This window comes from Saimiri boliviensis, chromosome 2 (genome assembly GCF_048565385.1).
Source record: "Saimiri boliviensis isolate mSaiBol1 chromosome 2, mSaiBol1.pri, whole genome shotgun sequence".
NCBI lineage: Eukaryota > Metazoa > Chordata > Mammalia > Primates > Cebidae > Saimiri > Saimiri boliviensis.
The window spans coordinates 236883557-236906118 of NC_133450.1; the positions used below are offsets into that span (position 1 = coordinate 236883557).

General features: G+C 38.7%; 1 protein-coding gene across 5 annotated transcripts in view; it reads right to left on the reverse strand.

Annotated features, from left to right (window-relative positions):
* Positions 1–557: 557 nt before the first annotated feature.
* Positions 558–22562, reverse strand: part of SPIN1 (spindlin 1) — a 92313-nt gene continuing 70308 nt past the window's right edge. For all 5 annotated transcript variants that reach the window (XM_074395550.1, XM_074395552.1, XM_039474922.2 and 2 more), the window contains 3 exons: positions 17851–18104; positions 12036–12269; positions 558–5736 (listed from right to left, as the gene is read on the reverse strand). In XM_074395550.1, the coding sequence (XP_074251651.1) occupies positions 5537–5736; positions 12036–12269; positions 17851–18104 (688 nt within the window). In that variant the 3' untranslated portion in view covers positions 558–5536. The remainder of the gene's footprint in view (positions 5737–12035; positions 12270–17850; positions 18105–22562) is intronic.

Sequence of the window (22562 nt, forward strand, 5' to 3'; positions counted from 1 at the left end):
GTAGATCATAAGCAAAAGAAACTTAGGCTTTTTAAAGTCTCCTGTGTGGTTAAAAAAATTAGGTTTATGAAGATACTACTTTCATGATATATTTAAAGTGTCTTTAAAATACAAAGTTATCTGGCTGAGTGCCATGGCTCATGCCTATAATCTCGCCACTTTGGGAGGCTGAGGAAGACGGATCGGTTGAGCCCAGGAGTTTGAGAACAGCCTTGGCAACATGGTGAAACCCTGTCTCTTCCAAAAGTACAAAAATTAGCCAGTCTCATAATGCGATCTCAAAATAAATAAATTTAAAAATTCAAATAAGGTATCTATATTCTTAGGATGAAAAATAAAAATTTCTTTAGCATACCTTCTTTCCAAAAAGTGACATCACTTATTCTTTTAGTTATGAAAAAAATTGTTTTAAATTTTAAGTTCCAGGATACATGTGAAGAATGTGCAGGTTTGTTATATAGGTACACGTGTGCCATGGTGGAGACGTCATTTATTGTTTAAGCACAAAAATAATTTGGGGTTATAATTCTTAGTATACAGAGACACAGATGCCTACATTCTAATGACTAATATAAAACCTTTTATTTGGCAATTTGGAAATAAACACTTTTAAGATATTAACTTATGAAATAAGGTTACAGAAAATGAGTCACAGAAAATATTATACTATAGATTACTCAAATCACTCCACTGAAGTAATTTAATTGAGGCAGTCAGAGCAGCTCAATGTCTGGGCACAAAACAGAGATGAGTCTTCATTCCTCAGTAATCCTGCGTGAGATACTCAGTCTCTGCCCTTCCTTATTTGTAGAACAGAAAAGTGGTGCCTTCCTCAGAAGACTGTCAAGAACTAAATAAAATAGCATGGAAAGTGCTTGGCAAGGTAATTATTAAGCATTTACGAATGCTTTATTAGTGTCAAATGCTTTTATCGTCACAGAGTTTTAACTGTACCAAGAGAAGAAACAAAAATTCCCCAACAGAGTGATGACTGCTTTAAATAGGGGAGTTGATTCATTAATTTACAAATACTAGTCATCAACTTCCAAACTTCAGACTAAACTTGTCTTGTTATATTTTAGGGCAATATTTACAGAGCCATACCCATGACAGATAGTACAGACAGACATCGAAAACACCTTCAGCAAGGAAGGTCAGAAAATCTGGACTCAAGAGGGGCGCCAGTGCTTCCCAATGGCTCATTTCCTCCCCAAATTGCAGCTTTCTTCCACCAGAGCCAGAGGAGACCCTGCATCAGTCCACCTCAGTAACCTCCATGGTCTTGGAGCACAGACACTGCACTGACACAGACCTAGAAGCCAGGTGTCCCAAAGCTCAAGTCTGCATTCATCTCCCACCAAGTATCAACATTCTCCCAAAAGCGGGCAGAAGGTTATCCCAGACTTAAGCACGAAATCCCTCGGCCAAAATGAGCTGGGAAACATTTTAAAAATAAAAAAAATTAAAAATATTTAAAGCATTGCCATAATTCTACTTTTTACCTCCTTGATCAAAATAATCAAAGATGATAAAACATATATGTGCTATTAAGTTTGTACAAAAGTAATTTAGGTTGGTACAAAAGTAATTTGCAATTACTTTTGTACCAACCTAAATTACTTTCATTTTTTCACATCCTTACCACTGACAAATAGTGATTTTTCACTATAGAATCCCATTGTTTATCATTTCATATCCTGTATTACTTTCATTTTTTCATATCCTTAGCACTGACAAATAGTGATTTTTCACTATAGAATCCCATTATTATTATTAAAGTATGAGCAAAAGCATTATAAGAAATATTCGAAGCAAGAATAGATGTGAAAGTATAAAATACACATTATTTAATTCTATTTAAAAGAATTTTTTTAAGTTTAGGATCTTGCAAGTTAAACTGTCTCAATGTCAAATTGCAAACTTTAATATTTAATATACGTGGGATACTGATGATTGCCTCCTCTTCTTTCAGGTATTATTGAATATTCTCAATCTAATAAAAATTGTTTCTTTCTGTTTCTATGCATATCTGACATTTACATGTGATGAAAAAGTTACATGGCCCAAAAACTTTTCAGAGTCACATTTAACACATCACATTTTGCTCATGAGCACAAACTTTACAGTCAGGAGTTGCACATAAAGGGTTTATTTTAAATGTTTTAAGGATAAGATAGAGTTACATCATAATTATAAAAATTACTTACAGAATTAACAGATTTATATTGTGTATACTTCTAAATGCAGAGAACAGGGAACTGTCTACACATTGTATAAAATAAAATTAAAATTAAAAATGAATTCAAGCTCGAAAGATGAGGTCATTTACCTAATTTTAAAATGTGAACACGAAGACCTCTGACCTATACACATTCATTCCAACTGCACTAATGATGGAAAAACACAAAGAGCGCAGCATTTCCAAGGAACCACAGACATTTCAACCATAATTATTGTGTTATAATAATTGTTCCTGTTTTGTCTTTGGAGAACGTTCATTTTTTTAAGACAATCAGCTTAAGAGTGTTTTCAGGCACTACAATTTGTGACAATCGGAACAGTCTTCTAATGGGTCTACAGTGTTCAGAGATTCAAGCCCAATGCACTTCGTGGTTTGGCACATAAAACGATAAAAGAAACGAAATCTGATTTAGAAGTAACTGTGATTTTTTTAAGAAAACACAGTCCCTTCAAATGCTGCATGACATTTACAACTGGAAAATCACCTTCTGTGGGCACTACATTTGCTTCACCAGTGCATTTTTATCCTAAAACCACTAAAACGGCACAGTAAGCAAATATACAGGAAACTGAAAGCAAATAAAAATAAAGAAAACAAAAAAACCTAAATATCTTTAACATGCAATTTTAGTCAGTTACATTGAACATTCTACTTAGAATAGAGCATGCAAAAAAGGATGGTCTGCTTTTAAGATTTTTCTCTGAAGTTTTACGTGGCAGCCTGACATCACACACGCACGCACACACAATACAGTAATACTAGAGCAGGTAAATGAGAAAGGCCGATAAATTTTATACATAGATTCATGTCTTGTGTTGTCACAAGTCCCATGATACTTTTGGAAATTAATGTTGAATTCCTAGAACAAGGAACCAACATTCTGATACCAGAAAAATGCAAGCAATGCATGCAGATCTGACACATGAGCCTAAAACGAAGCCCAAGATACAAGGGCTTGGGAGCAGAATTAGTCATAGCGTCATTAAGTGTGGTGTAAGCCACCAAAAGAAAGACAGAATGGGGGAAAATGGGGAGAGAAAAAACCCTTCCCTTTCCCTCAGCCCTAAAGGCAATAAATGGAACAATGATTAAACTCAACGCTGTCATCGCCATCAACATGTTGCATTCATCTAGAAACGGGAGATCACGTGGTATTAAAAAAAGTCATTAAAGTTGCTTGCAGAAAAACCACAATGCAAGTCATTAAGTAATGCTAGAAATGTCTCAATTGACCCAACCCTCAAGGTACTTCAAAATGAACGTTCTGTTTCCACCCAAAGTTACCAAGCGAAGTGCTGCACAGTCCGTGCATGCCGGACACACTCGCAAATTCTTGTGCTGCAATGTCAGTCTGGACTCTGGGAGCCAGGCTCAGCTTTGAGATTTACATGCAGGGACTTTTAAGAGTCAACAGGAAAACACATAGTAGATCTGCAGAATAACACCTGTTCACACAAAAGAGAAGCACCTATGACTTGGGTATCACACTGCTTTCAAAAGCTTGCCCCTGGCTGCTCTCGGTGAAGCAACAGGGACAGAGCGACTGTAGCTGTGGACAGAAAACTGAGGTACTGTGTTTACATGGTGAGTGGTCGTTACCATCCAACAGCACAAGGCACAAAAAATGGGCATCAAGCAAACCATGCATAATGAGGCCTGGAAACCATCAAGAACAGCCACAACAGAGGCCACTTGGATCTCTGATTCAAACTTCTGGTGTCTGAGTGACAAGCATGCACGTTTAGGCTCTGCCCAAATATCAGGGAGGATTTCCAATCTCCACAAGAGACTGGTTTCACATATGGCCTTTCTCCTGGCTGTCAAACCACCAGGGTTCCTCCAAAACAAAGTGAGAGCAGCTGTTTCACTGACCAATCAATCACACTAGCAGTTCTATTTCAGTTTAGAACAACCTTGCAGGAAGAAACCATGTAAAGACTGTGGCAAAGGGTTGTTGTTACCTACACCCACCAAGTGAACACAAACGGCTGGCTCTTCCATGGTAACGCATCACTGACATGCAAACCCCAAGGGACCACTGAATGGAATGAATCCACATTAACAGCACACCTGGAGCAGAAACATGCACCCCACAAGAGGTGTCAAGAGACGAAGCTGCTATTTGTCTAGACATTCTCTGTGAGGAAAAGCCAGGGGGTAGGGGGAAGGGGTGGGGCAGAAGTTTCCAACCATAATCATACATTAGCATTAATAGTAACAAAAATTTAAAAGTCCCAGAGAGCTTGTTAGAGGCAATAATGCCACTCAAAACTTAAACTTCCAATATAAAAACATTGTATTCCTCCAGAAACTTACCCAAAACACACAAACCAGTGATGTATTGTTGCCTTTTAAATCCATGTGCTGAAATCCAGATTACCGATTTGTACAGACAACAGACCATACGTGCTGTCCAAAACACACCTACATGACACTGTGTGGAACAAGAACCCGGGCTTTGCTAAAAAAAATTGATGATTAAAATGTAACCAAAAAAAATCAAAGCTTAGAATTAAAGGTAGCCTTTTACCCAGATTTCTCACTAGATTGTAAAATCCTAATATGGGTCATTAACTGTTCACAAGGAATTCTCATTTGGACGTATGGTTTTAGGGCTCCAGATTGAAAAGGTGCTCTGAACTTCGGATATTTTGAAACAAGCTGAATGTTTCTATATGCTTCCTGTGCCCAAATTTTAGTTTTAAATAAAGAGCAGTAATACCATAACCATGACTGACTTGGGTAAAGCACTCCTATTAAACTGAAGAAAATTATGTCACCCCTATCCCAATCCCACAAAGAAAAGACTGCCAGTGGGGTGGGGTGTGTGTGTGTGTGTGTGTGTGTGTGTGTGTCTGTGTGTATATATTATATATGTATACACACATATAGATATAGGTAGATACATATACATATATCTCAAAAAAGGCAATAACAAAAACACCAAACTATGCTTGCATTGTGGCGGCAGAATAAGAGTGTTAGGGTAAAGGGGAAATGATTAAGATCTATTACAATTTTAAATGACTATGACACTAGCTTAACTTTTATCAAACTTGCCTGTAACTCCCCTCCAAATAGACAGACTTCTTTTAAGAGAAAGGAGTTCTCCTTACACAAAATGCTTTGTGTTCACATCAATCTGTACTATTCAGAACAAAACCAGTTCTGCTGGCAGAGATTGTGGGTTCGCAGGGACATTTAAGCTTTCATTAAACTGGAAAGCAATCAAGTCTTTATGTCTACAAATAATACATTTCACAGTTCCACAAATTTGGCAGTTTGTGATGACATCTAGGATGTTTTCACCAAATCGTAGACATAAATATGGAAATCATCATCAAACTTGATGAAATAGACGGAGGGCTTGGCTTCTACTTGATGAATGACCATGCCAGTCCTTTTTGAGCCATCTTCTTTGGCATATTCCACTTGTTTGCCTACCAGGCTGTCCACAACTTCTCCTGGTTCCCTTTCTGCTGGAGGTGAATCATCTATATTTAAAAAAGAAAAAAAGAGAAAATTTTAAAATCCATTTTTAGATATAAATCAACTAACATATTTTCTTTTAGACAGAGTTTCACTCTTGCTGCCCTGGCTAGAGTGCAACGGCGCAATCTCAGCTCACCACAACCTCCGTGTCCTGGGTTCAAATGATTCTCCTGCCTCAGCCTCCCAAGTAGCTGGGATTACAGGCATGTGCCACCATGCCCGGCTAATTTGGTATTTTTAGAAGAGATGGGGTTTCTTCATGTTGGTAAGATGGGTCTTGAACTCCCGACCTCAGGTGATCTACCCACCTTGGCCTCCCAAGAAATCAACTCACATATTTATTTTCATAATTTTAAAAAATCTAAATACCCGGAATTGATGATTATCTAGACCAGGAGTCAGCAAACTTTTTCTTACAAGGCCACACAGTAAATATTTCAGGCTTAAGGGTATACGGTCTCTGTCCCAACTGTTCAACTCTGCCACTGTAGCATGAAAGCAGCCACTGATAATATGTATATAAATGGGTGTGGTTGTGTTCCAATGAAGCCTTTTCCATAAAAATAGTTTGCCAACCCCAATCTAGATACATGAACAATTTTGAAAATCATACCCCAAAATTCCTTTGGTCCATGTTTAATTTGTAGCTGTAATTAACTGAAAGTAAGTCTGAGTGGTTTTGAAATATAATTTGAAGGCAGACAATTCCTAAAGGGATTACTGAGAATATGGTATACATTTAACATGCCTAAGTACTATCGGTTTTACTCTGTGAATCCTTAAGTCAGGCGTCCCCAAACTTTTTACACAGGGGGCCAGTTCACTGTCCCTCAGACCGTTGGAGGGCCGCCACATACTGTGCTCCTCTCACTGACCACCAATGAAAGAGGTGCCCCTTCCTGAAGTACGGCGGGGGCCGGATAAATGGCCTCAGGGGGCCACAGTTTGGGGACGCCTGCCTTAAATCTTCTTAACCCTCAACTTTACGGCATTTCACATCATCTTCCTCAGATTCGAAATTAAAAAAAATTTTCCATGCTTTAAAAACTGGCGTTGAATGAACTTCAGCACAGGCCAAGTACAAGGGAATCTCTGAGGATGGCCCAGGCATCTGTACTGTCTAAAAGGTCCCCAAAGTTGGCAGGGCGCGGTGGCTCATGCCTGTAATCACAGCACTTTGGGAGGCAGAGGCGGGCAGGAGATCGACGCCATCCTGGCCAAAGTGGTGAAACCTCGCCTCTACTAAAAATACAAAAATTAGCTGGGCGTGGTGGCGCGTGCCTGTGATCCCAGCTACGCGGGAAGCTGAGGCAGGAGAATCACTTGAACCTGGGAGGCAGAGGTTACAGTGAGCCAAGATCACGCCAAGGTTAATGCACTGCCTCTGGCCTATAACAAAACACACAGGAACAGCAAACCACTTCCAACAACAAAAAACAAAGTAAAAGAAAAAAAAGAGGGAAAATGGTAGGCAATTAGTATACTTGTATTTTTTTAAAAATTGCATGGGTTCTGAAAAACTCAAAGCTCTTTTCCTTGTAGTTATCCTTGGATAGGGCAATCCGGGTTCCAGCTGCTTAAGACAGTTCATGTTATCCTGGCACAATTGGCAGTAATGCCATTTTACTCTCACAGGTATCCTGGCGTGGACCATATAAAAGTACATGTATTAACAGTTGTCTGCCTCTTTGGTTACAATAAATTCTCTCACTGAATGATAATCCAAAAAGTGCAACTGTGATCTCTGGTACTAAGAATCACAAGCAATAAAAATAAAACGGCTGAGCATGATCAGTTCTTTAAAAAGTAAAGAAATACAAGCTACACTTTTTTCTTTAAAAATTTTCTTCCCTTAAGCAGTATCATCATACTGCCATATTTTTGTGGCACTTTTGTGTTTACAAAGGAATTACAAATACACAATCACACGTGAATCTTATAGTCACTGAGCTAGCCAAGAGACTCATGTAGAGTCCCATTTTATCACCAGAGCAGGCAGTCGGACAAGACCCTTTCAGAACTCATTAGATCAGAACGTGGCCACTGTTTCTAAAGGTAAGCTTCCACAGCACACACACCATGCTTAGGACTTTGCAGAATTCAAGGAGTGGAAAGATCAAAAAGCGGTTAGAACTGCAAATGGGAGAACTGCAAATGCCCTTGTATTTCCTATGATCAGGTTAGCAGTACTTGCTCTGACCAGGTATTTATCTACCAAAAAAATGTTCAAGTAACTTCATACAGGTTGGAAAAATGCTTTTTAAAGGAACGTTCTCATGACGAATTCTTTAGTATACAAATAATTTGTATTACCTCTTTATTACCCCTTTATACACAATTTTTTTTCTTAAAGACTGAGTCTGGCTGTCCCCCAGGCTGGAGTGCAGTGGCATGACCTCGGCTCACTGTAACCTCTGCCTCCTGGGTTCAAGTGATTCTCCTGCCTCAGCCTCCAGGGCATCTGGGACTAAAGGCGTGCGCCACCACACCCGATTAATTTTTTATTTTTAGTAGAGATGGGGTTTCACCATGTTGGCCAGGCTGGTCTCCAACTCCTGACCTCAGGTGATCCATCCACCTTGGCCTCCCAAAATGTTGGGATTACAGGCATGAGCCACCACACCCAGCTCACAAATCTTAAAAATAGATATATCTAAGAAGCAGAAATTCAAGACCTGATGAACAAATTATAAGTTCATTAATTGACTTCTTCAGAGGACAAACTTAAAAAAACAAACAAAAAGGAAATAGAGATAACTGTCACATGGCTAATGTATGGAGGGTCTACTAGTTACATCTACATCTATCCAAAGCAAGAGATTCGTGTGTGTGACGGCCATCGAGTAGGTTTTAAAAGAATGAGCTTGTCCAAAGTGAAATTAAGAAAACAATTCAATTCATATATATAACAGCATCAAAAAGAACAAAATCCTTAGAAGTGAATTTAATAAAAGAAATGTGAGGCCTGGTGCTGTGGCTCATACCTATAATCCCAACACTTGGGGGGCCGAAGCGGGTAGATCACCTGAGGTCAGGAGTTCGAGACCAGCCTGCCCAACGTAGTAAAACATCTCTACTAAAAATACAAAAATTAGCCAGGAATGGTAGCAGGTGCCTGTAATCCCAGCTACTCAGGAGGCTGAGGAAGGAGAATCACTTGAACCCAGGTGGCGGAGGTTACGGTGAGCTGAAATCACGCCATTGCACTCCAGCCTAGGCAACAAGAGTGAAACTCCTTCTCCCCCCCCAAAAAAAAAAAAAAAAAAAGAAAAAGAAAACAAAACAATAAATGTTTTCAAAGTGTTGAAATCAATCAATGAAAAAGCACCCCATGCTCATGGATTAGAAGACGTGTTAACATTAAGAGGGCAATACTCTTTAAACTCATCTACAAATTCAACATAGCCTCCTCCATCAGAATCCCAGGTGACTTCTTTGTTCTGACAAGTTGATTCTAAAATTTATACAAAATTGAAAGAGACCCAGAATAGCCAAAGCAATCCTGAAAAGGAAAGCAGGGGCCTGGTGCAGTGGCTCACACCTGTAATCCCAGCACTTTGGGAGGCTGAGGCACTTCTCCCCAGGAGTTTGAGACCAGCCTGGCCAACAAGGTAAAACCCTGTCTCTACGAAAAATACTAAAGTTAGCTGAGCGTTATGGTACATGCCTGTAATCCCAGCTCCCTGGGAGGTGAAGGCTGCAGTAAGCTGAGATTGTGCCACTGCACTCCAGCCTGGGCAATGGAGTGAGACTGTCTCAAAAAGAGGAGGGAAAAAAAGCAGGATTCAAACGTCTTGATTTCAAACTTATTACAGAGCAATGTAATCAAGACAATGCAGCACTGGCATAGTGACGGACACACAAACTAATGGAACAGAACTGAGAGTCCAGAAAAACACCCATGTATCTGTGGTCAACTGACTTTCAACAAAGGTGCCAAAAACATTCAATGGGGGAACGAATAGTCTTTTCAAAAAACGGTGCTCGGACAACTGGATAGGCAGTCACATGCAAAAAAATGAAGCTGGACCCTTATCTTGAACCACAGACAAAAATTAACTTAAAAATGCATCGAAGACCTATATTTAAGAGTGAAAACTATAAAACTCTTAGAAGAAAACAAGTGTAAATCTTCATGCCGTCAGATTTCGCAAAAGATGCTTAGGTCACAAAAAGCACACTCAGCAAGAGAAAACATAACTCGAACTTCAAAGTTTAAAACTTTTGTGGCCTCGAAGATCATCATCAGGAAAGTAAAAACAGATGCCATGGAATGGGAGAAAATATTTGCAACCTATTATCTGATAAGGGTCTTATTATGTAAACAAATTAAAAAATAAAAAAATAAATTATCACAATGCAATAATGAAAGATAGATAATCCAATTTAAAAACCGGCAGGGAAAATGAATAAATATTTCACCACAGATGATAAAAATAGGGCCAATAGGCTGGGTGCAGTGGCTCACCCCTGTAAACCCAGCACTTTGAGAGGCCAAGGCAAGCGGCTCTCTTGAGGAACCAGCAATTTCACACCTAGGTAGAATAAAACCAAAGGAAATAAAAGATGTCCATACAGAAACCTGTACACAAATGTTTAGAGCAGCATTATTCATAACAACCAAGAGACGGGAAACAACTCAAATGTCCTTTATCGGATAAACTGGCTAATCAAAATATAGTATATCTATACAATGGAATCATATTTGGCCAATAAAAGGAATGCAGTACTGATAAGACGCTACAGCGTGGATGAAACGGAAAACATGCTAAGTGAAGAGTAGCACAAAGGACCTCACACCATATGGTCCATTCTTATTAAAGTCCACAACAGGGAAACTGACCCAGCAAGTATTCTTGGTCGCTCAAGGCTAGGAGGAAGAGAAGCTGAAGGAATGAAGGACTGGACTAATACCTATCAGATACAAGGTTTTCGTTTGAGGTGATGAAAACGTTTTGAAAATGACTGTGGTGAGGACTGTACGTATCTGTGCATGTATTAAAAAGCACAGAACTGCACATTTTAAATGGACTGACTGTATGGTCTAGAAGAAGTTCTAACGTGGTGGGGCACAGTGGGAGGCCAAGACTGAAGGACTGACGGCAGTTGAGCTCAGGAGGTCGTACCCTGGGCAGCTCGGTGAAACCCTGTCCACACACACACACACACACACACACACACACACACACACACACAGAGCCAGGCATGGTGATAGGCACCTGCTGTCCCAGCTACTTAGGAGGCTGGGGCAGGAGACTTGATTCAGCCTGGTTGGGGAGGGATGGGAGAGGTTGCAGTGAGCTGAGACCATACCACAACTCCAGCCTGGGCAACAGAGCAAGACTCTGTCTCAAAACAAAAACAACAACAAAACAGAAATAACACAATAAAGCTTTTCTAGGCCTAATGAAATTAGCTCAGGTACATGCTTTTCTACCGTCCCTGCGTGAACAGACCACCTGTGGAAACAGCTAAATGATCTTCTCAACACTGACTCTGTACTTCAGTTGCTACAGAAAAGCTCCCCCAATGAGCTGTTTTCTAAAACTGATGTTTTCCAAATCAGGAGTCCCCAGTACCTGGGCCACACCACACAGCAGGACGTTAGCAGCAGCAAAGAGAGCACTACCATCTGAGTTCCGCCTCCTGTCAGAATCAGCAGGGGCATCAGATCCTCAAAGGAGTGCAAACCTTATTGTGAACTGCGCATGTTAAGAATCTAGGTTGCGTGTTCCTTGTGGGAATCTAATGCCTCCAAAAGCACCATCTCTACACCCAACCCCTAATCCGTGGAAAAACTTTCTTCTACAAAACTAGTTGGCCCCTGGTGCCAAAAAAAGGCTGAACACTGCTGCTCTGAAGTTCATGTATTTATAGATACAATAATCAATGTCTTGGGGCTGGCTTCAACATAATTGCATTGGTGGGACTAACAGATAAAACTAGACAGGCAATGAGATAGCAACTGTTAAAGCTGAGCAGGGGTACACAGGGACGTGTTTTATTGGTCCCTATTCCATCGTGTTTTTAAATAAAAGTAAATAACATGTAGTAGTGTTAATAATTATAAAACAACTTGTATTTTATTACAGAAGCCAAGCAGAACTGATTATCAAACATTTTCTTATCTAAAATTCATGACAAGATGAAAAATTTCAAAGTCTGTGTTTGTGTATGACTAAAAGAATAATTATATATCCAAAAATAAAAATGTATCTGCAAAATAGCCAATCAAAGATCCTGTACTAAAATCCAAACCCCTTTGAATTATCCAAAATAAAAGTTGCCAATATATACTTACTGGAATCAGGCATAATGCGAAGGTCGCCTTCTTTGTAATCATCTAAGAGCTGGTACATGTACAAGACAGGGTCTTTCTCATAGGTAATGTAAAACCATGTGTTCATAACAGGTGCACGTGCTAAGACCATCCCCCTCCATTCGTCTTTAGAACCATCCTCTGTCTCAAACATATGTTCCACTGCTTTGCCAATCATTGTGTCTGCCAAGTGTGCATCGCTGATTCGAGATGTTGCTGGGGATTTAAAAAATAAAAATAAAAGTTGACAAACTGTTTCACTGATTACAGCCTATGAAGACTGAATTTACTAAAGAAGCCTATCTGAAATTTTGTCCATGCAATGTATTAGCAAGCATCAGAATCTGGGAAGGCTTTAAAAAGTACAAAAACCCAACACAAACTACTGGGCCCCAGCTCAGAGTTGAATTCAACAGAAATAGAAGTATTTTGTCCCAAGTCAGTTAATTGAAAAAAAAAACATGATTTAAAAAAAAAAATCTTCTGGACTCGTCTGCTCCTGGTTCTGTACCCACATCAAAAGTGTTAATTGTTCATTCAAGGTATAAAATATATTTTTTTATTGTTTACTTAAATTTTGAGATAACTTCAGACTTACAGAAGAATTACATAAATAGAGTTCCTGTATATAGTTCACCTTGCTTTTCCTGTATTAGCATCTCACATGACCACAGAACATTTATTTAAAACTTAGAAATGAACCTATTCAAGGCGCAGATTTTTTAAATTTTATTTTAAAGAAACTGGTGTTTGTTTTCCTTTAGTCTTGTTTCCATTTTTTATTAAGGCATAGGTTTTTACTCTTGCTCCTATAATCTTATTCTCCACTGAAACCAAGTAATCACTGTGTCACTGATACCAGATTGTGTGATTTACAACATTCCCACGCCTTATCTTCATAATTTGAGAAACAACCAAACTGCTCACTATGGCCCCCAAGCCCTAAGCCATCACACCTCTGCCCTCAAGTTTTGCTATCTGCCTCCTCACTGCCCATGCCTCCTTTCCTCTGCTCTTCTTCCTCTCCCATTAGGGCACACTCTCCTCTGCCTGTTAAAAGTTCTTCCTCACACCTTTAGAAGGCCGGTTCCTCTTAGGGTTCTCCTGACCAACAAGGTGAAGGTAGCCCCACCAATCCCAGTCACATTACTCAGTTTTGCTTTATAACATTCACCATGATCTAAAGTTATGCCACTTTATGTATCTGTGGTACTTGTTTGCTGCTTGTGTATCCCCATGAAAACAGAGACCTTCCTTTTCTTCTTTTATACCTAGATCATAGCAGGTCAGTATCTGTTGTACGATTTAATCAGATGCCCACTGTAATTGGGGCTCAGGTATCTGTAATAATAGATTAACAGTCCTAGCCCTTAATACTTTTCAAAAGTGGGTGAAAATTATCATCTTCGTCTTTTTAATACTGGAAAAATTATAAAGGATCCTACTGGTTTTAAGGTTTCTCCAGTTGACAATTTCAGATAATTGTCTTTACCTAAAATTAAAACAATTCTTTTAAAAATCAAAAAAAAAAAAAAAAAAAAAAAAAACCAATTTGAGACAGGCGCTGTGGCTCACACCTGTAAACCTAGCACTTTGGGAGGCCATGGCGGGCAAATCACTAGAGCCCAAAAGTTTGAGACCAGCCTGGGCAACATGACAAAACCCCGTCTCTACTAAAAAAACAAAACATTAGCCAGGTGTGGCGGTGCAGGCCTGTAGCCCCAGCTACTCAGGAAGCCAAGGTTGTAAATCACCTAAACCCAGAAGCCAAGGCTGCAGTGAGCCAAGATGGCGGCACTGCACTCTAGCCTGGGCTACAGGAATGAGACCCTGTCTTAACAACAATAAAAAACAATTAGCACTCCTATTTTCCTCATTCATCAGACTTCTATTTCTGTTAAATCAAAAGAAACAAGTTAGATTTTCTTCACAAATGTATTGCTATTAATTTTATCAGCATACCCTAAACATATATGGTTGGTTTACTTTAAGTGTGAAGTAATAATAAAAAATTACAAATTCCTCCCTGTGCATGACACTAAAAAAAGAACCCCACTAATTTCTTAAAGCCAGTAGCTCTCAGACTACTAGATCTCAGAACTGTATCTGCATTCTTAAAAACTACTGGCTGGGCACAGTGGCTCACACCTATAATCCTAGCACTTGGAGGCCCAGGCAGGAGGATTGCTTAAGGCCAGGAGTTTGAGACCAGCCTGGGCAACATAATGAGATTTCATCTCTACAAAAATTAAATATTAGCAGGGTATCATGGTGTGCGTCTGTAGCCCCAGCTACTCAGGAGACTGACGCAGGAGGATTACTTGAGCCCAAGGTGTCGAGACAGCAGTGAGCCATGATCACACCACTATATTCCCGCCTGGGTGACAAAGCGAGACCCTGTCTCTAAAAACATAATTTAAAAATAAACAGAAATTACTAAAGACCTAAAAAAGCATTTGTTTAAACAGACAATTCCTACCAATATTTACTATTTCAAAGAAAAAAAAACAAATCTAGAAATATTTATTTTAAAATACCTGTATAACAATGTAATTTAAATTACAAGTAACTATTTCCTATCAAAATACAGTAAGAAGAGTGGCATAATTTTACATTTTTGCAAATCTAATTGTCTAGGTTTCAAAAAGAACAACTAGATTCTCGTATCTGTTTTAGTGCTCAATCTGTTATGATCTGTTCTTTTGGTTGATGTATAAAATCCAGCCTTACAAAGTTATGACACTGAAAAAAAAGAGTATTTTAACTTTCAGTAATTCTAGATATTCTTATATGAAACCACAAAATTCAACAGTTAACTCTTTAAAGATTAGTTACAATGTAGAATCTGAAACCATTAATAAATTTGTCACACTCTTAGATTAAAACTCATGCCTCCAGAACACATAAAGAACTCTCACAACTCAAAACCAAAAATCAAATAACCTGATTAAAAAATGGTCAAAAGATTTAAATAGATATTTCCCCAAAGATGATATACAAGTGGCCAACAAGCACATGAAAAGATGTTCAACATCACTAATCATCAAAGAAATGCAAATCAAAACAAAATGAGGTATCATCTCACACCCATGAGGATGATCACTATGACAAAAACAGTAAATAACAACTGCTGACTAAGGGATGGAGAACCATTGTGTACTGTTGGCAGGACTGGAAAGTGGTACAACTGCTGTGGAAAACAGTATGGCAGTTCTACCTAAGAAGTTAGAATTATGATATTAAAAATAAAATTATAATTACCATATACTCCAGCAATCCCACTCCTGTGCCTACAACCAAAACAACCAAAAGCAGGATCTCAAAGAAACATCTGCATACCCATGTTTATAGCAGCACTATTCACAATTTTACGTTCTACCAAGAGGTAGAAGCAATCCAAATGTTCCTTAACGGGTAAGCAGATAAACTGTGGTATACAGATACAATGGAATGTTCTCTTCAGTCTTAAAAGGGAAGGAAATCTGGTCACACGTTACAACTTGGATAAACTTTGAGGACATTATGCTAAGTAAGTTATTCACAAAACAAATATGTATGATTCCACTTCTATATCCAGAGTAGTCAAATTCATAGAGACAGAGTGTAGAATGCTGACTGCCAGGGGCTGGGAATGGGAAGAAAGGCACAATTGTTTTGTTTAATAGGTAAATTTTCAGATTTGCAAGATGAAAAAGTACTGGAGAACTGTTTCAACAATGTGAATGTACTTAACACTACTGAACTGTACACTTAAAAATGGTTAGGACAGTAAATTTTATGCTATACATTTTTTTTTTTTAACAATTGAAAAGTAGTTAGTCTTGCACTTTTTACAGCTCTACCACCAGTGCATGATCTGGTACCATGCATTGCTCATAAAGAAAATTTTGTGTTCACTAAGTTATGCAAATCTTCCAAACAGATAGTGGGAAACTCCACTGCGTAACTGAGGAAAACGAGTGAAAAGGGCAAATTACAGCTTATCAATATGAAAATATTTCTGACCTTGCAAATCTCCTGAATGGGCTTCAGAGAACCCAAGGGTCCCCGGACTTTGCTTTGGGAACCACTGCTCTGTGACATCATATGCATTTTGGCTGACTGACTTTTTTCTCCAACTTTAGCTTAAGAAAAACATAATTTTAATTATACTCTAATGTACTGCCTGAAGCAAATTTCTTCCTATGTAAAACATACATGAAAAGCAAGTAAATTTTTTAGACTAAAGCAGGTTGATGAAAAAGTTACTGCTGTTTTGGCCATTACTTTCAATGGCAAAAACTGCAATTACTTTCGCACCAACCATAATACAGTGAGTACTAAAATTAATAGCAACTATCAGCTGAAGTAGGCGTATATGTTGCTGATTTACATAGAAGCTCTTGGATTTCTTTTTAAATTGCTTTATTGTTTACAAAATCAATATTGTTGGAACCTGAGATAATCCCAAACTACAAACAACATGGCACCTTATTACCATCACCAGAGATACTTGCACGGTTTTTAGCCTTCAATGACAAAAAGACTAACAACCACAGGTCACGCAGCAATTTGCAGGAACCTCCAAGTGAGCTACTTGTCTTGTCTCAGAAGGGGCAGAGGCTAAACTTCTGCTGTTAAAATTCTTAATGTGTTAAAGTTTCTTATGTGAGAAATGGATGAACGTCATGATCAAGAAGAAATGTAGGATGTGCATCAAGAGGAAGAGCAGGTACTCAGTCACACAAGAACAGATGAGAATGTTGAAAATAACAGATTCTATATCACCTTTAGGAGTAATAATAAAGATTTATATTTAAAGAAAGATTTCTTTGAAAACTGAACCATATTTATGCAGATGAGCAAAGATTTTGCACTTGATATCTAAACAGAAGATTAACAAAATAACTTGCTATTATGCCAGAATTAACTTGCTAGGGAAACTGTTATATCCCAGGAATACAGTGGCACAGTCTGAAGAAAAACAAAGTGAGGAGACTCAATTAATTTCTTCCCGTGAAATCTGATCCCAAAATTCCTACCTCCAAAGTCTAGATCTGCTGAAGCTTTATTATTTAATGGTATAGACTGTTAAAGACAATTCTCAAAGTACAAACCAATATTTTAAACAAGAGCAGCATCAGTGTAGTAAGAAAATATTTCAAAATAAATACTGCAAAAAAGTAATAATTTGGGTATATCCCACCCTACTAAAAAATAAAATCAGTAATTATTATTTACCTTAGACCTCATGTCTTAAGGAACATTTGTAAGGCAAAACTGACACTGTATGACATTTTAAAAGAGCCATTCATTTCCACAAATACTGTTCAAACAAGCTCTGTGTAAAATAAAGATCACGTTTTGGTTGCTTAAATTTTGGCTCAAAGTACAATTACCATTTACATTTTATACAATCAAAGATACACTTTCACATAAAGATTGTAAAATAAATGCACATTCTCTTAGCTTTTGTATCTGATGAGATCAACACACAAGAGATTTGAGCTACTGATAACCTTACCCATCAAAGTCCAGAAAACAGTGAGCAAAAATGTTAGAAATAACTATATTATAAATTATTAAGTTGTGAACCTCTCGGGGGAGGGGGGAATACACATCTCTATATCCCCTACACAGTTCCTTGAACTGCTTTGGATCCATTTTTTGTGGTTTTCAGTGATTTAATATAATGTTTATCAGGAGAGGAGCTTGTGTTCCAATAAAAGTGAAAGTATTAATAATATAAAATAAAAAAGCATCCATTTCAATTATCATTTTTAAAGCATATAATGCACAAATAGTAAAAAGAACTTACCAACTCTATCAGGGAGGACTTCAAGCGCAGAAACTCTTTCATCTTTATTAAGTTCTAGTCCATAAACACAGTCAAATCCATCGTATTTTATAAGATACAAAGAAGGATTTACAGGCACCTGGTCCAGAACGGTTCCTTTCCACTGGGTAACAGGGCCATTCCCCTCTTTCCACCCATGCTGAATCCTGCAGCCTACGATGTTCCGCCGGGGCTGGGAAACAGGTTTGCTCGGCCCCACACTGCTCCGATGTTTTCTGCATTCACACATATACACACATAAGGTATTATCTCAAAAGTATGCATGCCTAGATCTAACATAACTGGCTAATACGCTCTCATTACAGATGGTCCCAAAATATGTACAAACTCATGTGTGCCACATTCCTGCTTCAGATGACTCAAGGTGGTTCTCTTCTACCCGTGTACCAGTGGTGGTGAGTGTGTAACATGGTATGTTAGTAACAGGAACTTGTTGTGCACCTCAACTGTACACAGAGGGGGAAAAAAAACTACTAGTCAATAGCAACTTAAGCCCTACTATTAATCAGGTCCTCAGCTTTATGAGTTTAATTCTAACAGCTCAAAATTATCTAAGTTAATTAAAGAAGCAGAAGGGCTGACCCATGAAATATATTTCACCAATAATCACACAGGTATATGGCTTTATATAGTATGAATCCATTTCAAGTTAAAAAGAAATATATGACTATTCAATTTAACCCACTCCAGTGCCCAAGTAATTGTGCCTGTACAGGCTTAAACAAAAATAAACTAGACCATTTTCTCTTAAACTGAAGTCCAAACTAGCTTTTATCAATGCACTACAGAAATATTACTTGTCTAGGAAACATATAATCTTAAAACTGAAGTTTATAAAAAACAATGTAATATTAAAAATTACTGAAACACACTATTTTTTTCCGATTATTAACAACTGAAAAATCTACATAGGATGTTTATAAATAATACACCTGGCTCTTGATATGAGGAAAAAAATCTTCATTTCACCTTGAAACCCTGGCTTCTTGGAGGCAAGCTGAAGGCCAAAACCAACACAATGGATGCTGATATATGCCAAGAATGAAAACAGCTGAAAGGAATTCCCTTCCCACAGTTTTCTGGATATAAAGCTCTCATTTCATAAACCATGAAAAAAAGTGATTTATGTCTGACATATAAAATAAACAAGTTTTTTAAAGAAACAATTTATTGTAGGTTGTAATGTTTAAAACTAAAATTATCTATTTTCTAAACAGAAAGAATTTCCTCTAGACTGGTAACACAAATGTAGCTACGTCAGAGGGGAACAGGCCATGAGAGACGACGAGGAGTATTCACAACAGAAGGGAAGCTTCTCCTTTGGTGTGAAAAACTAAGCAAGGGGATCGGAGCCTAACCAGGGAGACTGGGAAGGAGACGGACAAGGTTAAGTGCAAGACGGTGAGGCCAGAAAACCCAGGTCTGCCTACACCCCTCGGGACTGTGCAAACACCCAGAAACCTTCCTTCCTGAAAGACAAAGCCCTTCTGAGTATACAATCCTCACTGAGCAGGACAGGACCACAGCGGGAAGAAGGCAGGATTCAGGCACAAAGGAGGGTGGCAGGTCTCAGAAAGTATGACAGAGGTGGCTACACAAGAAAGAGGTCTTAAGCTATGAAAGCCTTCCTAGAATCCTCTTACTCACATGATCTGGAAGCATCATGGCTGGACAACACACAAAGTTATTTTGAGGAGGAAAGAGACTAACAATGTGAAGGATGTTCTGACAGGCAGGAGCAGGCCTCAAAAATTGGCTCATGAAGTAGATGAAAACTACTAACACAGAGCAAATGGCAGAAGCCATGAAAGAGGAACTGCAATGATTAATTCTGTGTGTCAACTTAACTGTGCCACAAAGTGCCCAGATTAAACACTATTCATGGGTGTGTCTGTGCATTTGAATCAGCAGACTGAACAAAGAAGATGCCCTCACCAACGTGGGTGGCCATCATCCATTCTGTGGGCTTGAACAGAACAAAAGATGGAGGAGGGAGGAATCTGCCCCTTTTTCTTCCTGCTAGCCTGCTTGAACTGGGACATGATGGGGTCACCCCATGTTGGCCAACTATGTCAGGGTCACAGAGGTGACCCTGGGGGAGGGAGGGGGGTGTGCAGGGGTCTGTTCTGCAAACCCTGACTCAGGGACAGATGAATAAAGTACACTGACATACAGATACTATGCTTTGCCAATGTGGCTTGAGGGTCCATGGCTGCTTACAGACACCCTGGAGAGGGTTGTAAAAAGATAGAGCCACCGGCCCCCACCACTCAGTGAGACTCACGTTTATTTAGTAAAGTTTAATTGACAAAGGCTTGAGTCAACACCACTATACTGAAAGATTAAAGGACAGGTTCCAATGCCCAAAGCAAACACAATCAGTGGGTAATAACCCTGGTCAACCTCCCCCAAGACAGCTATCCAGCCCAAAGGTTAGTTTTAAGACCACATGAGTAAACAAGCTAGTTAGGTAAACTACTCACATTCCTTTGTCTTTGTGCCCTAATCTCTTTAGCTCCTGCAAAGAGACTCTGGCTGTCTTTAGCCAAGAACTACAGAAAAAGCCCTCAGGCCTTCCAAAAGGGTTTGAGACTATATGCTATGACTTTCTCTAATATTTTCCCCTTAATATTTTTGCCATCATCCTGAGTAAATTCCCACAGGACATCAGTCTTCTCGTGCCCTTGGACTGAAACTGACACCACTGGCTCCCCTAGTTCTAGGCCTGCAGACTGAATTCCACATCCAGCTTTCCTGAGGCTTGGCATACAGACAGCACTCCATGGGACTTTTCAGCCTCCAAAACAGCATGAGCCAATTCTTCATAAATCTCTTCACAATAAAGCTCATTCTATTTCCCAACGATTCTATTTCCCTGGAGAACCCTAACTAACCTAAGAACAAAAATGAGATAGTGAGACAAGAAAAGATGTCAGAACTACCAGAGAAAACAAAGAATCAAGAGTAATTTGATTTTTTTTTTTTTTTTTTTTTTTTTTTTTTTTTCCAGAAACGAAGACTAAACTAGAACATGAGAAGAAATAGACACCATGAGAGCATGTAAGGGAAGTGGATGATGAAAAGGGGACAGATGGGGACAAAAGCAAAAAGAATTAAGAGATGGTAACAAATATTCCAACTTCTGTATAACAGAAGAACTAAAAACTAAAATCAAAGTTCACAGAAGAGAGTACTAAAAACCGCAATTCAAGAAAACTTTCCTGAAACAAAACAACTGAACATACAAAGGAACCCCATGGAAAAACACAGAATGACTGAAGCTAAGGCATATCCAAGTCAAATGAATTTTAAAGAAAGTAACACTCTTTAGGCATTTAGACAAAAGAACCAATCATGTGTAAGGGAAAGACTCAGAATTTGACAGCAACACTCTATGCCAGAAGGCAACAGAGTAATAAACGTAAGGTTTTCGGGAAAAGAAAATGTGAGCCAAAGATTTGTTCATCAGCCAAGAATGTACACTACCTTCAAGTATAAAGGCCACAGACAAAACTGTAATGAGTATGTCAGAAGGCAGGGGATACTGTTATAAAATCACATGACGATGAGCTTCAGATAATCAAGGAACTCACAGAGAAGGTTCAGCACAGCACTGGGAGAAAGCAATGAATAAATTTAACTGAATGATGGTAAGGAGAGACAACAGTGTGTAACCATTATCTGTTCTGATATTACAGATTTAACACAACTCTCAAAAACAGGAAAGCATATGTCAAGTAGAGTAAGTACACTGACTGTCTACAACACTTGCATCAGAAAAAGGATTAAAATTAGGATTGCAGAGAGAAAGGAGATGACAAAGAGCTAAATTCAAAACTGTTCACTGTAAGGAACCAACACATATCAGCTAAAAATAAACAAAAAGTCTGTAACTTCACTACTCGGAGGTAGAAGGAAGGAGGTTTTTTAGACATTTGCATAATCTCTTGGAATATACAATAATATCCAAGTGGCCTCTTAAGGAAAACAGCTGATGAAGGAGATAACATTTCCACTTTAGAACACAAGAATCCTTTTTGGCAATACTTTTTTCCTTAAACTGATAACCAGTTACATATCTTCTTTTGGTTTCTAAGCAAAAGACCCAGTGAGTTACTCCCTATACAGGATCAAGCTTTCTTCACGTTTAGTGCAAAGGCTAAGGTTAGTTCTCAAGCCTCACTAAGGACAGAATTCAGTCATGTGTCCCATTTTGTAATTTACATAGACATTCCATGATTACTACTAAAATTATAAGCAAATATATCATCTTCACCAGTATGGTGGTTAACTTTGTGTGTCAATTTGGTTACGCCACAGTACTCAGATACATGGTAAAACACTAACTAGTCTAGATGTTACTCTGAAAGCAATTTTTAGCGGGAATGAACCTTTGGATTACAGACTATGAGCACAGGAGGCTGCCCTCATAATGCAGGTGGACCTCATTCAAGAAAAACACTGGCCTCCACAGAGAAGGAAGGGATTCTGCCTCCAGACTGCCTGTTCGTGCTGCAGCTTCGACTCTTCCCTGGGTCTCCAGATGGCTGGCCTACTCTGCAGATTTTGAACTTGTCAGTCCCCATAACTGCATTAGCCAATTCTTTAATATAAATCTTCCCCCTTCTCTCTCCATGTGTTCCTCTCTAACAGCATGAAATTTTCTACCTTTG